We start from the raw sequence: 14029 nt of genomic DNA on the forward strand, positions 1-14029 counted from the left end.
CGCTGCTCCGATCATGTGACATACATCATGTGACCTCACCCTCCACAACCATCTACAATACACACCCAACTTATCAGGTTGTATATTTAAGCAGAGAGAAATTTCCCATCATCCCCTTTGCTCACACTGCTGCCTCAGTATTACTACCAGTTGCTTCAGCCCCTCCACCCCCCAGCATCCACCTGTAGGCTCCATCTGGGGGGTACAAGTATTTGCTCATCACTCCCATTCCATAAAATTCGAACTGAGTCTCTTGCCGTCCCTGAAAGTTGTTTGAGAATCACTACCATTGAGCATTATCACCCAAAATTCTCAAATCTCCTCGTCTTTCCAAGTTGACGTCTTCGTCTTCTACGTGTACGGCTCCTCTTCTTCATCCGAGATATTTGTATAATTCCAGTTTCACGTCCGTCATGTGTTAGAAACCTCATCAACACGTCCACTCGCTCACTAGGACATTTTCCTGATGTACTCTCACATGGACTCACTCTGACATTTTCCAGACATTTAACTGGCAAGAAAAGTTCCAGAAAATGTCCAGAGAAACTGACTCAGACATTTGTGTCCTCACAGCCCCTCTGGACATTTTCAGGAAAATGTGTGGACTTCAGTGCAGGTCTAAAAGCAACATATGATAGAAAAGAATTCAGAGAGTACTTTTCCAAAAGGAGAGGAAAATACTGTGCAGACAAAGTCCGGGCAGATGCTGATTCTGAGGACAGACAAGATGGACATGAACTGAAACATGACACATCATTTAAGTAAAACAATACATTTACATTCAAGTTCTTTAATTTGGTTGTGTAGTTTTGATCAAGTTAGAAGAAGCTGAGCTTTTTGCAGGTTATTGTTTGTCCTGCTGTTAAACTATTTCCATACAAATGAACATAGAGACTGAAGGAAATCAGTGGGTGACAGATGAAAGTCTACCAGTCTATATTGATGTCTAGATACTTACTGCACAATCCTAAACAGGTTAACACTGACGAAGTTAAAATGGGTGTGTTGATGTGTGTTGATGTGTGTTGATGTGTTTTCCTTTGTGACAAAAGAGAGACTGACAGTTTGAATGATCACACTGTAAAAATGGAAACACGCCCAATACCTGAGATATTCAGACATGTATCAGTCATGCATGCGTTCATCACCTGTAGAGTATATAAAGTGCCTCTCTGTTGATGAGAGGTCGTATAAGGAATCTGCTGAACTTACCTGTTCATCATGATGAAGCTGCTTCTTTCTCTGACTCTCATCTGGGCGCTCTCCAGCACAGGTAACTAATTACTATTTTTAAGAATATATTATTATTTATGATATTATATGATTAATATCCTTGAAAATATAAGGAGGCTCTATTGATCCTCAGAGGAGAAATGCATAAGTTACAGTACAGCAGTACAAGAAACAGACTAAACAGGTAGGAAACAGATGAAATAATTTAGAGTCATGTATGTAGTGTCTATTTATATTGAAATCACAACCCATATGTCTGAAACTCCTTTTGAACAGTAAGAAGGTTTTTGAGCCTTTATGAAACACAATTTATATCAGATCATCATATCACTGACTATTTTTCTCCACATTGCAGGTGAAGCACTTGAGTGTGAAACTTGCACAAATGCTAACTGTTCAACCACAGCAGCAGTTACATGTCCCACAGGCACGATGTGTATCACAGCTTCCATTCAAGGTAAACTTCTCTACAAGTTACTTTCCAGTGAAATACATGTACTGCAAAGTGACGTGTGCTTTCCATCACCATTAACAAACTGCACTTTGACTCTGCAGCCGTTTCATCTGGGACTACTGGACAGCAAATCTACAAGGCCTGTGCACCCCCCTCCCTGTGTCCATCCACAGGCTCTCAGACATTTTCAGTAAACTTGGGTGTTTCGAGTTCACTTGCAAGTGCTACATGCTGCAGCACAGACAACTGCAACTCCGTCACTCTGCCTTGTAAGTAGATGTAGATGACTATCTTATTAATCTGCATCCTGCTTCTGACATGTTCTACTTTTAATCCATAACACTTCCATCTTCCTCTAATAAACAGTATCATTTTTGTCTGTTTCAGTCCCTGCGGTTCCAGCAGATAACAGTCTACAGTGTCACGTTTGTGACCCCATCACCTCTGATTGCAGCCGTTCAATACAATGTAAGGGAACAGAGGATCGCTGCTTTCAAGCCAGTGGTAAGTCTTCTTCTTATATACTGCATTTATACAAAGATTACTACAAACCTATTCTACTACCTTTAAGTATTTTTAACATATTCATACTAAAGAGTGAAGAGTTAAGATATATTTACTCATGTACTAAATATTTAAAGCACTTTAATTAAATCTGTATCATCTGTGTTACTCTGTATTTATGATCCATAACATTAGAGATTAAAAACTTACTTTTTACTGCCTTATGTCTTTTTATGAAATGTTTACTTTCTCATCATCTTAAGATCATCATAATGTTTTAGATTTAAAGAGCACACAGGAGATAAAGTAGTTAAAATTAGTTCCATCTTGACCAGTTGACCAAACTATTGATTATTTCTCAGTTAATCTGTTTGTTATTTTCCATCACGATTTCCTGGAACTCAACTTGATTATAAAAGTCTCTTGCTTTGTCCACAACTAAAAAATGTTTCATTTACTAAGACAGAGAAAAGCAGAAAACTCCAACATTTGACAAGTTAGAACAATTTCTGTTCATTTTGAGAGTTTCTTTGATTCCAAAATGACTTAAATGAACAATTCTTTGTTTTGATAATCATTGAACTAAGAAATGGTAACAGCTTTGAAAACATGAGATAAATACTGCACAACAATAAACATTGAGCAAACTCATGAATTGAGTTAGATTTAGTTCAACATTTTTACTGACGTGAACGTATGTTTAAATTGTGGACTTGCTTGTTTCACTGAGACAAGTAACTTAACATCAGACTGAAACACAGTGTTCTGCTGCCCTCTGCTGGTTGAAAGCTTCAGGCCTGTATCACCACTGAAAACAACCAGTATAGTTGAAGGGTGTGGTTGGATTTGATCACACATATTCTCTGTTGCACACTGAGAACATAAAACAGTGAAATCAGTGATGTCACTAGGTCCTGAAGTACACGTGTACATGTCAGTAATAAGGTGCGATGTTAAAATACTGCACCACTGTAACCATGGCAACAACTAATGTTAAACTACTGTCATCAAAATACATTTCCTCATGAATTCAAGTTACTCTTAAAGTGAAGAATTCTCTCTGAAATTATTCAACTAACAAACCTACGATTGTGTTTCATCTTTAGTGACAAATGGGGCCGTCACCTCTCCAGCCTTTGGCTGTGCATCTTTAAATCTGTGTGCAGCTGCTACTTTCCTGGGGCCACTGCCTTTCATGCAAGATGTTGGTAGCATTACCAGTGTACCAGCCTGTTGTGGGACTAGTTTGTGTAACACTCTCACAACAACAACAACAACCACGACCCCAACGACAACAACCACGACCCCAATGACAACAACCACGACCCCAATGACAACAACTCCTGCACCAACAACAACCATTACCCCAACGACAACAACCACAACGACCACGACCCCAAAGACAACTACCCCGACTACAACAACAACCACTACCCCAACTACCACAACCATTGCCGCAACAACAACAACTACCCCGACTACAACAACTACCACTACCCCAACTACAACAACAACTACCCCAACAACAACAACCACGACTCCAACAACCAATACTCCAACAATAACCACTAGCCCAACTACAACTAACACCACCCCAACAACAACAACAACCACTATACCAACAACAACAACCACTACACCAACAACCACTACCCCAACAACCACAACCCCAACAACAACAACAACCACTACCCCAACAACAACTACCACTACCCCAACGACAATAACCACTACCCCAACCACAACTACCACTACCCCAACTACAACAACCACAACCCCAACTACAACAACCACATCCCCAACTACAACAACCATTTCCGCAACAACTACCCCTACTACAACAACCACGACCCCAACAACAACAACCACTATACCAACAACAACAACCACTACGCCAACAACCACAACCCCAACAACCACAACCCCAACAACAACACAACCCCAACTACCATACCCCAACTACAACAAACACTGCCGCAACAACAACAACCACATCACCAACTACAACAACAACTACCCCAACAACCACAACCCCAACAACAACCACGACTCCAACAACCAATACCCCAACTACAACTACCACTACCCCAACTACCACTACCCCAACAACAACAACCACTACCCCAACAACAACAACCACGACCCCAACAATAACAACCACAACACCAACAACAACAACCACTACCCCATCAACAACAACCACGATCCCAACAACAACATCCACGACCCCAACAATAACAACCACAACAACCACTACCCCAACTACAACAACCACTACCCCAACTACAACTACCCTAACCCAACAACAACAACCACAAACCCAACAACAACTACTACCCCAACTACAACAACCACTACCCCAACAACAACAACCACAACCCCAACAACCACTACCCCAACAACAACAACGACCCAACAGCAACAACCAATACTCCAACAACGACATCCACTACCCCAACAACAACAACCACTACCCCAACAACCACTACCCAACAACAACAACCACAACAACCACTACCCCAACTACAACAACCACTACCCCAACTACAACTACCCCTAACCCAACAACAACAACCACAAACCCAACAACAACTACTACCCCAACTACAACAACCACTACCCCAACAACAACAACCACAACCCCAACAACCACAACCCCAACAACAACAACCACGACCCCAACAACAACAACCACTACCCCAACAACAACAGCCACTACCCCAACAACAACAACCACGACCCCAACAATAACAAGCACAACACCAACAACAACAACCACTACCCCAACAACAACAACCACGACCCCAACAACAACATCCACGACCCCAACAATAACAAGCACAACACCAACAACAACCACTACCCCAACAACAACAACCCCAACAACCACTACCCCAACGACAGAAACCACTACACCCACTACCACAACCACCACCCCAACTACCACAACCACCACCCCAACTACAACAACCACGACCCCAACAACAACATCCACGACCCCAACAACCACGACCCCAACAACAACAACCACAACCCCAACAACCACTACCCCAACAACAACAACCACTACACCCACTACCACAACCACGACCCCAACAACAACAACCACGACCCCAACAACAACAACCACTACCCCAACTACAACTACCACTACCCCAACTACAACAACCACGACCCCAACAACAACATCCATGACCCCAACAACGACTACCCCAACAACAACAACCACAACCCCAACAACCACTACCCCAACAACAACAACCACCACCCCAACAACAACAACCACGACCCTACTACAACAACCACTACCCCAACGACAACAACCACTACCCCAACAACAACCACTACCCCAACTACAACTACCACTACCCCAACTACAACAACCACTACCCCTACTACAACAACCACAACACCAACAACAACAACCACAACACCAACAACAACCACAACAACAACATCCACGACCCCAACAACCACTACCCCAACAACAACAACCACAACCACCACCCCAACAACAACCACGACCCTACTAAAACCACTTCCCAACAACAACCACGACCCCACTACAACAACCACTACCCCCACAAAAACATCCACGACCCCAACAACCACTACCCCAACAACAACAACCACAACCCCAACAACAACAACCATTAACCCAACAACAACCACTAACCCAACAACAACCACGACCCAACAACAACAACGACCCCAACAACAACAACCAATACTCCAACAACAACATCCACTACCCCAACAACAACAACCACTACCCAAACAACAACCACAACCCCAACAACCACTACCCCAACTACAACAACCACTACCCCAACTACAACTACCCCTACCCCAACTACCACTAAACCAACAACAACAACAACCACAACCCCAACAACAACAACTTCTACCCCAACTACAACGACCACTACCCCAACTACAAGACCACTACCCAACAACAACAACAACCACTACCCCAACTACAACATCCACGACCCAAACAACCAATACCCCAACAACAACAACCACAACCCCAACAACCACTACCCCAACAACAACCACTACACCCACTACCACAACCACTACCCCAACAACAACAACCACTACCCCAACAACAACAACCACTACACCAACTACCACAACCCCAACAACAACAACCACGACCCCAACAACAACAAACTACCCACCCCAACAACAACCACTACCCCAACAACAACCACGACCCCAACAATAACAAGCACAACACCAACAACCACTACCCCAACAACAACAACCACAACCCCAACAACAACATCCACGACCCCAACAATCACAAGCACAACACCAACAACAACCACTACCCCAACAACAACAACCACAACCCCAACAACCACTACCCCAACGACAGAAACCACTACACCCACTACCACAACCACCACCCCAACAACAACAACCACAACCCCAACAACCACTACCCCAACGACAGAAACCACTACACACACTACCACAACCACCACCCCAACAACAACAACCACAACCCCAACAACAACAACCACAACCACAACAACCACGACCACAACAACAACAACTACTGCTCCAACAACAACAACTACTACCCCAACAACAACAACCACTACCCCAACTACAACTACCACTACCCCAACTACAACTACCACTACCCCAACAACAACAACCACTACCACAACCACAACCACCACCCCAACAACAACAACCACGACCCCTACTACAACAACCACTACCCCAACGACAACAACAACACTACCCCAACAACAACAACCACTACCCCAACTACAACTACCCCAACTACAACTACCACTACCCCAACTCCAACAACCACTACCCCTACTACAACAACCACTACCCCAACAACAACAACCACTACCCCAACAACAACAACCACTACCCCAACAACAACAACCACCACCCCAACATCAACAACTACTGCACCAACAACAACTACTGCTCCAACAACAACTACTAGCCCAACAACAACAACCACTACCCCACCAACAACAACCACTACCCCAACAACAACCACAACCCCAACAACAACAACCACAACCACTACTACAACAACCACTACCCCAACGACAACAACCACTACCCCAACAACCACAACCACCACCCCAACAACAACAACCACGACCCCTACTACAACAACCACTACCCCAACGACAACAACCACTACCCCAACAACAACAACCACAACACCAACAACAACCACTACCCCAACAACAACAACCACGACCCACAACAACAACATACTCCAACAACTACCACTATCCCAACTACCACTACCCCAACTACAACAACCACAACCCCACAAACCACTACCCCAACTACAACAACCACAACCCCACAAACCACTACCCCAACGACAACAACCACTACCCCAACAACAACAACCACTACCCCAACCACAACAACCACTACCCCTACTACAACAACCACTACCCCAACAACAACCACTACCCCAACAACAACAACCACCCCAACGACAACAACCACTACCCCAACTACAACTACCACTACCCCAACTCCAACAACCACTACCCTACTACAACAACCACTACCCCAACAACAACAACCACTACCCCAACAACAACAACCACTACCCCAACAACAACAACCACCACCCCAACATCAACAACTACTGCACCAACAACAACTACTGCTCCAACAACAACTACTACCCCAACAACAACAACCACTACCCCACCAACAACAACAACTACCCCAACAACAACCACAACCCCAACAACAACAACCACAACCACTACACCCACTACCACAACCACCACCCCAACAACAACAACCACAACCCTACTACAACAACCACTACCCCAACAACAACAACCACAACACCAACAACAACCACTACCCCAACAACAACAACCACCACCCCAACAACAACCACGACCCCAACAACAACAACCAATACTCCAACAACAACAACAACAACCACTACCCCAACTACAACTACCACTATCCCAACTACCACTACCCCAACTACAACAACCACAACCCCACAAACCACTACCACAACAACCCCAACAACCACAACCCCAACAACAACCACTACCCCAATGACATCGACCACTACCCCAACAACAACAACCACAACCCCAACAACAACCACTACCCCAATAACAATAACCACAACCCCAACAACAACTACCCCAGCTACAACAACCACTACCCCAACAACAACAACCACTACCCCAACTACAACTACCACTACCCCTACTATAACAATCACTACCCCAACAACAACCACGACCCCAACAACAACAACCGCTACCCCAACATCAACAACTACTGCACCAACAACTACTGCTCCAACAACAACAACTACTGCAACAACAACTACTGCTCCAACAACAACAACTACTGCAACCACAACAACGACCCCAACAACAACAACCACTACCCCAACTACAACTACCACTACCACTACTATAGCAATCACTACCCCAACAACAACCACGACCCCAACAACAACAACCACGACCCCAACAACAACAACCACTACCCCAACAACAACAACCACAACCCCAACAACCACTACCCCAACAACAAAACCACTACACCCACTACCACAACCACCACCCCAACAACAACAACCACTACCCCAACAACAACATCCACGACCCCAACAACCACTACCCCAACAACAACAACCATGACCCCAACAATCACTACTCCAACAACAACCACAACCGCAACAACCACGACCCCAACAACAACAACATCCACGACCCCAACAACCACTACCCCAACAACAACAACCACAACAACCACAACCCCAACAACAACAACCACGACCACAACAACAACAACTACCCCAACAACAACAACCACAACAACAACAACCACGACCCCAACAACAACAACCACTACCCCAACAACAACCACTAACCCAACAACAACAACCACTACCCCAACAACAACCCCAACAACAACAACCACTAACCCAACAACAACAACAACGACCCCAACAACAACAACCACTACCCCAACAACAACCACTACCCCAACAACAACAACCACGACCCCAACAACAACAACCACTACCCCAACAACAACAACCACGACCCCAACAACAACCACGACCCCAACAACAACAACCACGACCCCAACAACAACACGCTACCCCAACATCAACAACTACTGCACCAACAACTACTGCTCCAACAACAACAACTACTGCAACAACAACTACTGCTCCAACAACAACAACTACTGCAACAACAACTCATACCCCAACAACCACAACAACGACCCCAACGACAACAACCACTACCCCAACAACAACCACTACCCCAACAACAACAACCGCTACCCCAACATCAACTGCACCAACAACTACTGCTCCAACAACAACTGCCGCAACAACAACTACCCCAACTACAATAACCACTACCCCAACAACAACAACCACAACCTCAACAACAACAACCACTAACCCAACAACAACACACTACCCCAACTACAGCAACCATGACCCCAACATTAACAACCACTACCCCAACAACAACAACCACTACCCCAACGACAACAACAACTACACCAACTACAACAACCACAACAACAACAACCACGACCCCAACAACAACCACTACCCCAACAACAACAACAACCACTACCCCAACAACAACAACAACTACCCCAACTACAGCAACCACGACCCCAACATCAACAACCACTACCCCAACAACAACAACCACTACCCCAACAACAACTACCCCAACTACAACAACCACAACAACAACCACGACCCCAACAACAACAACCACAACCCCAACAACAACCACGACCCCAACAACAACCACAACAACAACAACCACTACCCCAACAACAACAACCACTACCCCAACTACAACAACCACTACCCAAACAACAACCACAACCCCAACAACAACAACCACTACCCCAACAACAACAACCACTACCCCAACAACAACAACCACGCCCCAACAACCACTACCCCAACAACAACAACCACTACCCCAACATCAACAACTACTGCACCAACAACTACTGCTCCAACAACTACTGCAACAACAACTCATACCCCAACAACCACAACAACGACACCAACGACAACAACCACCACCCCAACAACAACCACTACCCCAACAACAACAACCGCTACCCCAACATCAACAACTACTGCACCAACAACTACTGCTCCAACAACAACTACTGCAACAACAACTCATAACCCAACAACCACAACAACGACCACAATGACAACAACCACTACCCCAACTACAACCACTACCCCAACAACAACCACTACCCCAACAACAACAACCACTACCCCAACAACAACAACCACTACCCCAACAACAACAACCACGACCCCAACAACAACAACCACTACCCCATCAACAACAACCACTACCCCAACATCAACAACTACTGCACCAACAACTACTGCTCCAACAACAACTACTGCAACAACAACTCATACCCCAACAACCACAACAACGACACCAACAACAACCGCTACCCCAACATCAACTGCACCAACAACTACTGCTTCAACAACAACTGCCGCAACAACAACTACCCCAACTACAACAACCACTACCCCAACAACAACAACCACAACCCCAACAACAACAACCACTACCCCAACAACAACAACCACTACCCCAACTACAGCAACCACGACCCCAACATTAACAACCACTACCCCAACAACAACAACCACTACCCCAACAACAACTACCCCAACAACAACAACCACAACAACAACCACGACCCCAACAACAACAACCACAACCCCAACAACAACCACGACCCCAACAACAACCACAACAACGACCACAATGACAACAACCACTACCCCAACTACAACCACTACCCCAACAACAACAACCACTACCCCAACAACAACAACCACTACCCCAACAACAACAACCCCAACAACAACAACCACTACCCCAACAACAACAACCACGACCCCAACAACAACAACCACTACCCCAACAACAACAACCCCAACAACAACAACCACTACCCCAACAACAACAACCACAACCCCAACAACAACAACCCCAACAACAACAACCACGACCCCAACAACAACAACCACTACCCCAACAACTACAACCACTACCCCAACAACAACAACCACTACCCCAACAACAACAACCACTACCCCAACAACAACAACCCCAACAACAACAACCACTACCCCAACAACAACAACCACTACCCCAACAACAACAACCCCAACAACAACAACCACTACCCCAACAACAACAACCACAACCCCAACAACAACAACCACTACCCCAACAACAACAACCGCTACCCCAACATCAACAACTACTGCACCAACAACTACTGCTCCAACAACAACTACTGCAACAACAACTCATAACCCAACAACCACAACAACGACCACAATGACAACAACCACTACCCCAACTACAACCACTACCCCAACAACAACCACTACCCCAACAACAACAACCACTACCCCAACAACAACAACCCCAACAACAACAACCACTACCCCAACAACAACAACCACTACCCCAACAACAACAACCACTACCCCAACATCAACAACTACTGCACCAACAACTACTGCTCCAACAACAATAACTACTGCAACAACAACTCATACCCCAACAACCACAACAACGACCCCAACAACAACAACCACTACCCCAACAACAACAACCGCTACCCCAACATCAACAACTACTGCACCAACAACTACTGCTCCAACAACAACTACTGCAACAACAACTCATACCCCAACACCCACAACAACGACCCCAACGACAACAACCACTACCCCAACAACAACAACCACTACCCCAACAACAACCACAACCACAACAACAACCACAACCCCAACAACAACAACCACTAACCCAACAACCACTACCCCAACTACAACAACCACTACCACAACAACAACCACAACCCCAACAACAACAACCACTAACCCAACAACCACGACCCCAACAACAACAACCACGACCCCAACAACAACCACTACCCCAACAACAACAACCATCACCCCAACAACAACAACCACTACCCCAACAACAACCACTTCCCAACAACCACAACCGAACAACAACCACAACCCGAACAACAACCACGACCCCAACAACAACCACCACTACCCCAACAACAACAACCACGACCTCAACAACAACAACCACTACCCCAACAACAACAACCACAACAACAACAACAACCATACCCCAACAACAACAACTACTGCAACAACAACTCATACCCCAACAACCACAACGACCCCAACGACAACAACCACTACCCCAACTACAACCACTACCCCAACAACAACCACTTCCCAACAACAACAACCACTTCCCAACAACAACAACCACGACCCCAACAACAACAACCACGACCCCAACAACAACCACGAACCCAACAACAACCACTACCCCAACAACAACAACCACTACCCCAACAACAACAACCACTACCCCAACAACAACAACCACGACCCCAACAACAACAACCACTACCCCAACAACAACAACCGCTACCCCAACAACAACAACTACTGCAACAACAACTCATACCCCAACAACCACAACAACGACCCCAACGACAACAACCACTACCCCAACTACAACCACTACCCCAACGACAACAACCACGACCCCAACGACAACAACCACTACCCCAACTACAACCACTACCCCAACTACAACAACCACGACCCCAATGACAACAACCACTGCCCCAACTGCTGCTGCCACAACCACTACTACTACTGCCACCACATCTACAACAACCTTGACGCAGGCAGCTACAACTACAACAACCACTGCCAGTGATGCCTGTTGTGTCAGAATGGGAATGCTGCATCTGCTGATTGGACTCCTCATTTTCATCCTATTTTAGAGTTCAGAACAAAAATGGATGAACCTTTGAATCCACTGGAAGGACTCTGAGAGAACCTTTAGAAGTCTGGTCTTTGGTTTACTTTAACTTAACTTTTATTATATTTATTAGCCTTAATTTAAGTGAAACATAAATAGTTTCACAGGAACATTCTGTCTGGGAATTTCTTCACAAATCTGTGTTTATATATGAAGTGGACTGAATACTGTTATACATTTGATCTTATTTTACGTTTTTTGAAAACTGTACAACTATAATACCTTGTTTAAAAATATTATAATACTAAATTATGGCATCAATGAAAGTCACACTTCAGGAAAAATTGTCATCACATTAACTATTTAACATTATTTAAAAGCTTTATTTCAAGCTTCAAGTGGAAGATTTTCTTAATTTTTTCCTGTATTTAATATTATTTTAAACTCATATATTGATGCCAATGTGACTCAGTATAGGTGCGAGATTCTAATCTAATAAAATACCATTGTTTCTTTTAACTCTCTTAATTAATTAATTTTATTTATTTATTGCTTTTCTTCAGACTTTACTCATGGTGAAAATGTAGGAAAATACTTGTTGTGGTTACTGTTTTGTAGACTGTTACGTGATGTTAATAAACTCAACCATCATTCAGAACAACAATAAAACCAGTCACATTTTTAACTGGTCATCATAATTGTATACACAGAGTGACATTAAAACCTTCATCTGGAAAAAATATTATAAACTCTTTTGTAAAAACAGGAGACAGTTTGGACGGTACCATCCAATATTATATCCTATCCATCCATTATCTACACAGCTTATCCTTTGTGAGGTGAGGCTTGCATATATATATAAAAAAGAGAGAGAGAGAGAGAGAGAGAGAGAGAGAGAGAGAGAGAGAGAGAGAGAGAGAGAGAGAAAGAGAGAGAGAGGGGGACAGAGAGAGAG

General features: G+C 44.7%; 1 protein-coding gene across 1 annotated transcript in view; it reads left to right on the forward strand.

Moving 5' to 3' along the window:
* The first annotated feature begins 1224 nt into the window (after positions 1-1224).
* The window catches only part of LOC124854694 (integumentary mucin C.1-like), a 25087-nt gene continuing 12282 nt past the window's right edge, over positions 1225-14029 (forward strand). The window contains exons 1-6 of the mRNA XM_047342951.1: positions 1225-1273; positions 1589-1690; positions 1789-1956; positions 2075-2191; positions 3298-3468; positions 9265-9401. Of these exons, the coding sequence (XP_047198907.1) occupies positions 1225-1273; positions 1589-1690; positions 1789-1956; positions 2075-2191; positions 3298-3468; positions 9265-9401 (744 nt within the window). The remainder of the gene's footprint in view (positions 1274-1588; positions 1691-1788; positions 1957-2074; positions 2192-3297; positions 3469-9264; positions 9402-14029) is intronic.

This window comes from Hippoglossus stenolepis, chromosome 14 (genome assembly GCF_022539355.2).
Source record: "Hippoglossus stenolepis isolate QCI-W04-F060 chromosome 14, HSTE1.2, whole genome shotgun sequence".
In the NCBI taxonomy this organism is placed as follows: domain Eukaryota; kingdom Metazoa; phylum Chordata; class Actinopteri; order Pleuronectiformes; family Pleuronectidae; genus Hippoglossus; species Hippoglossus stenolepis.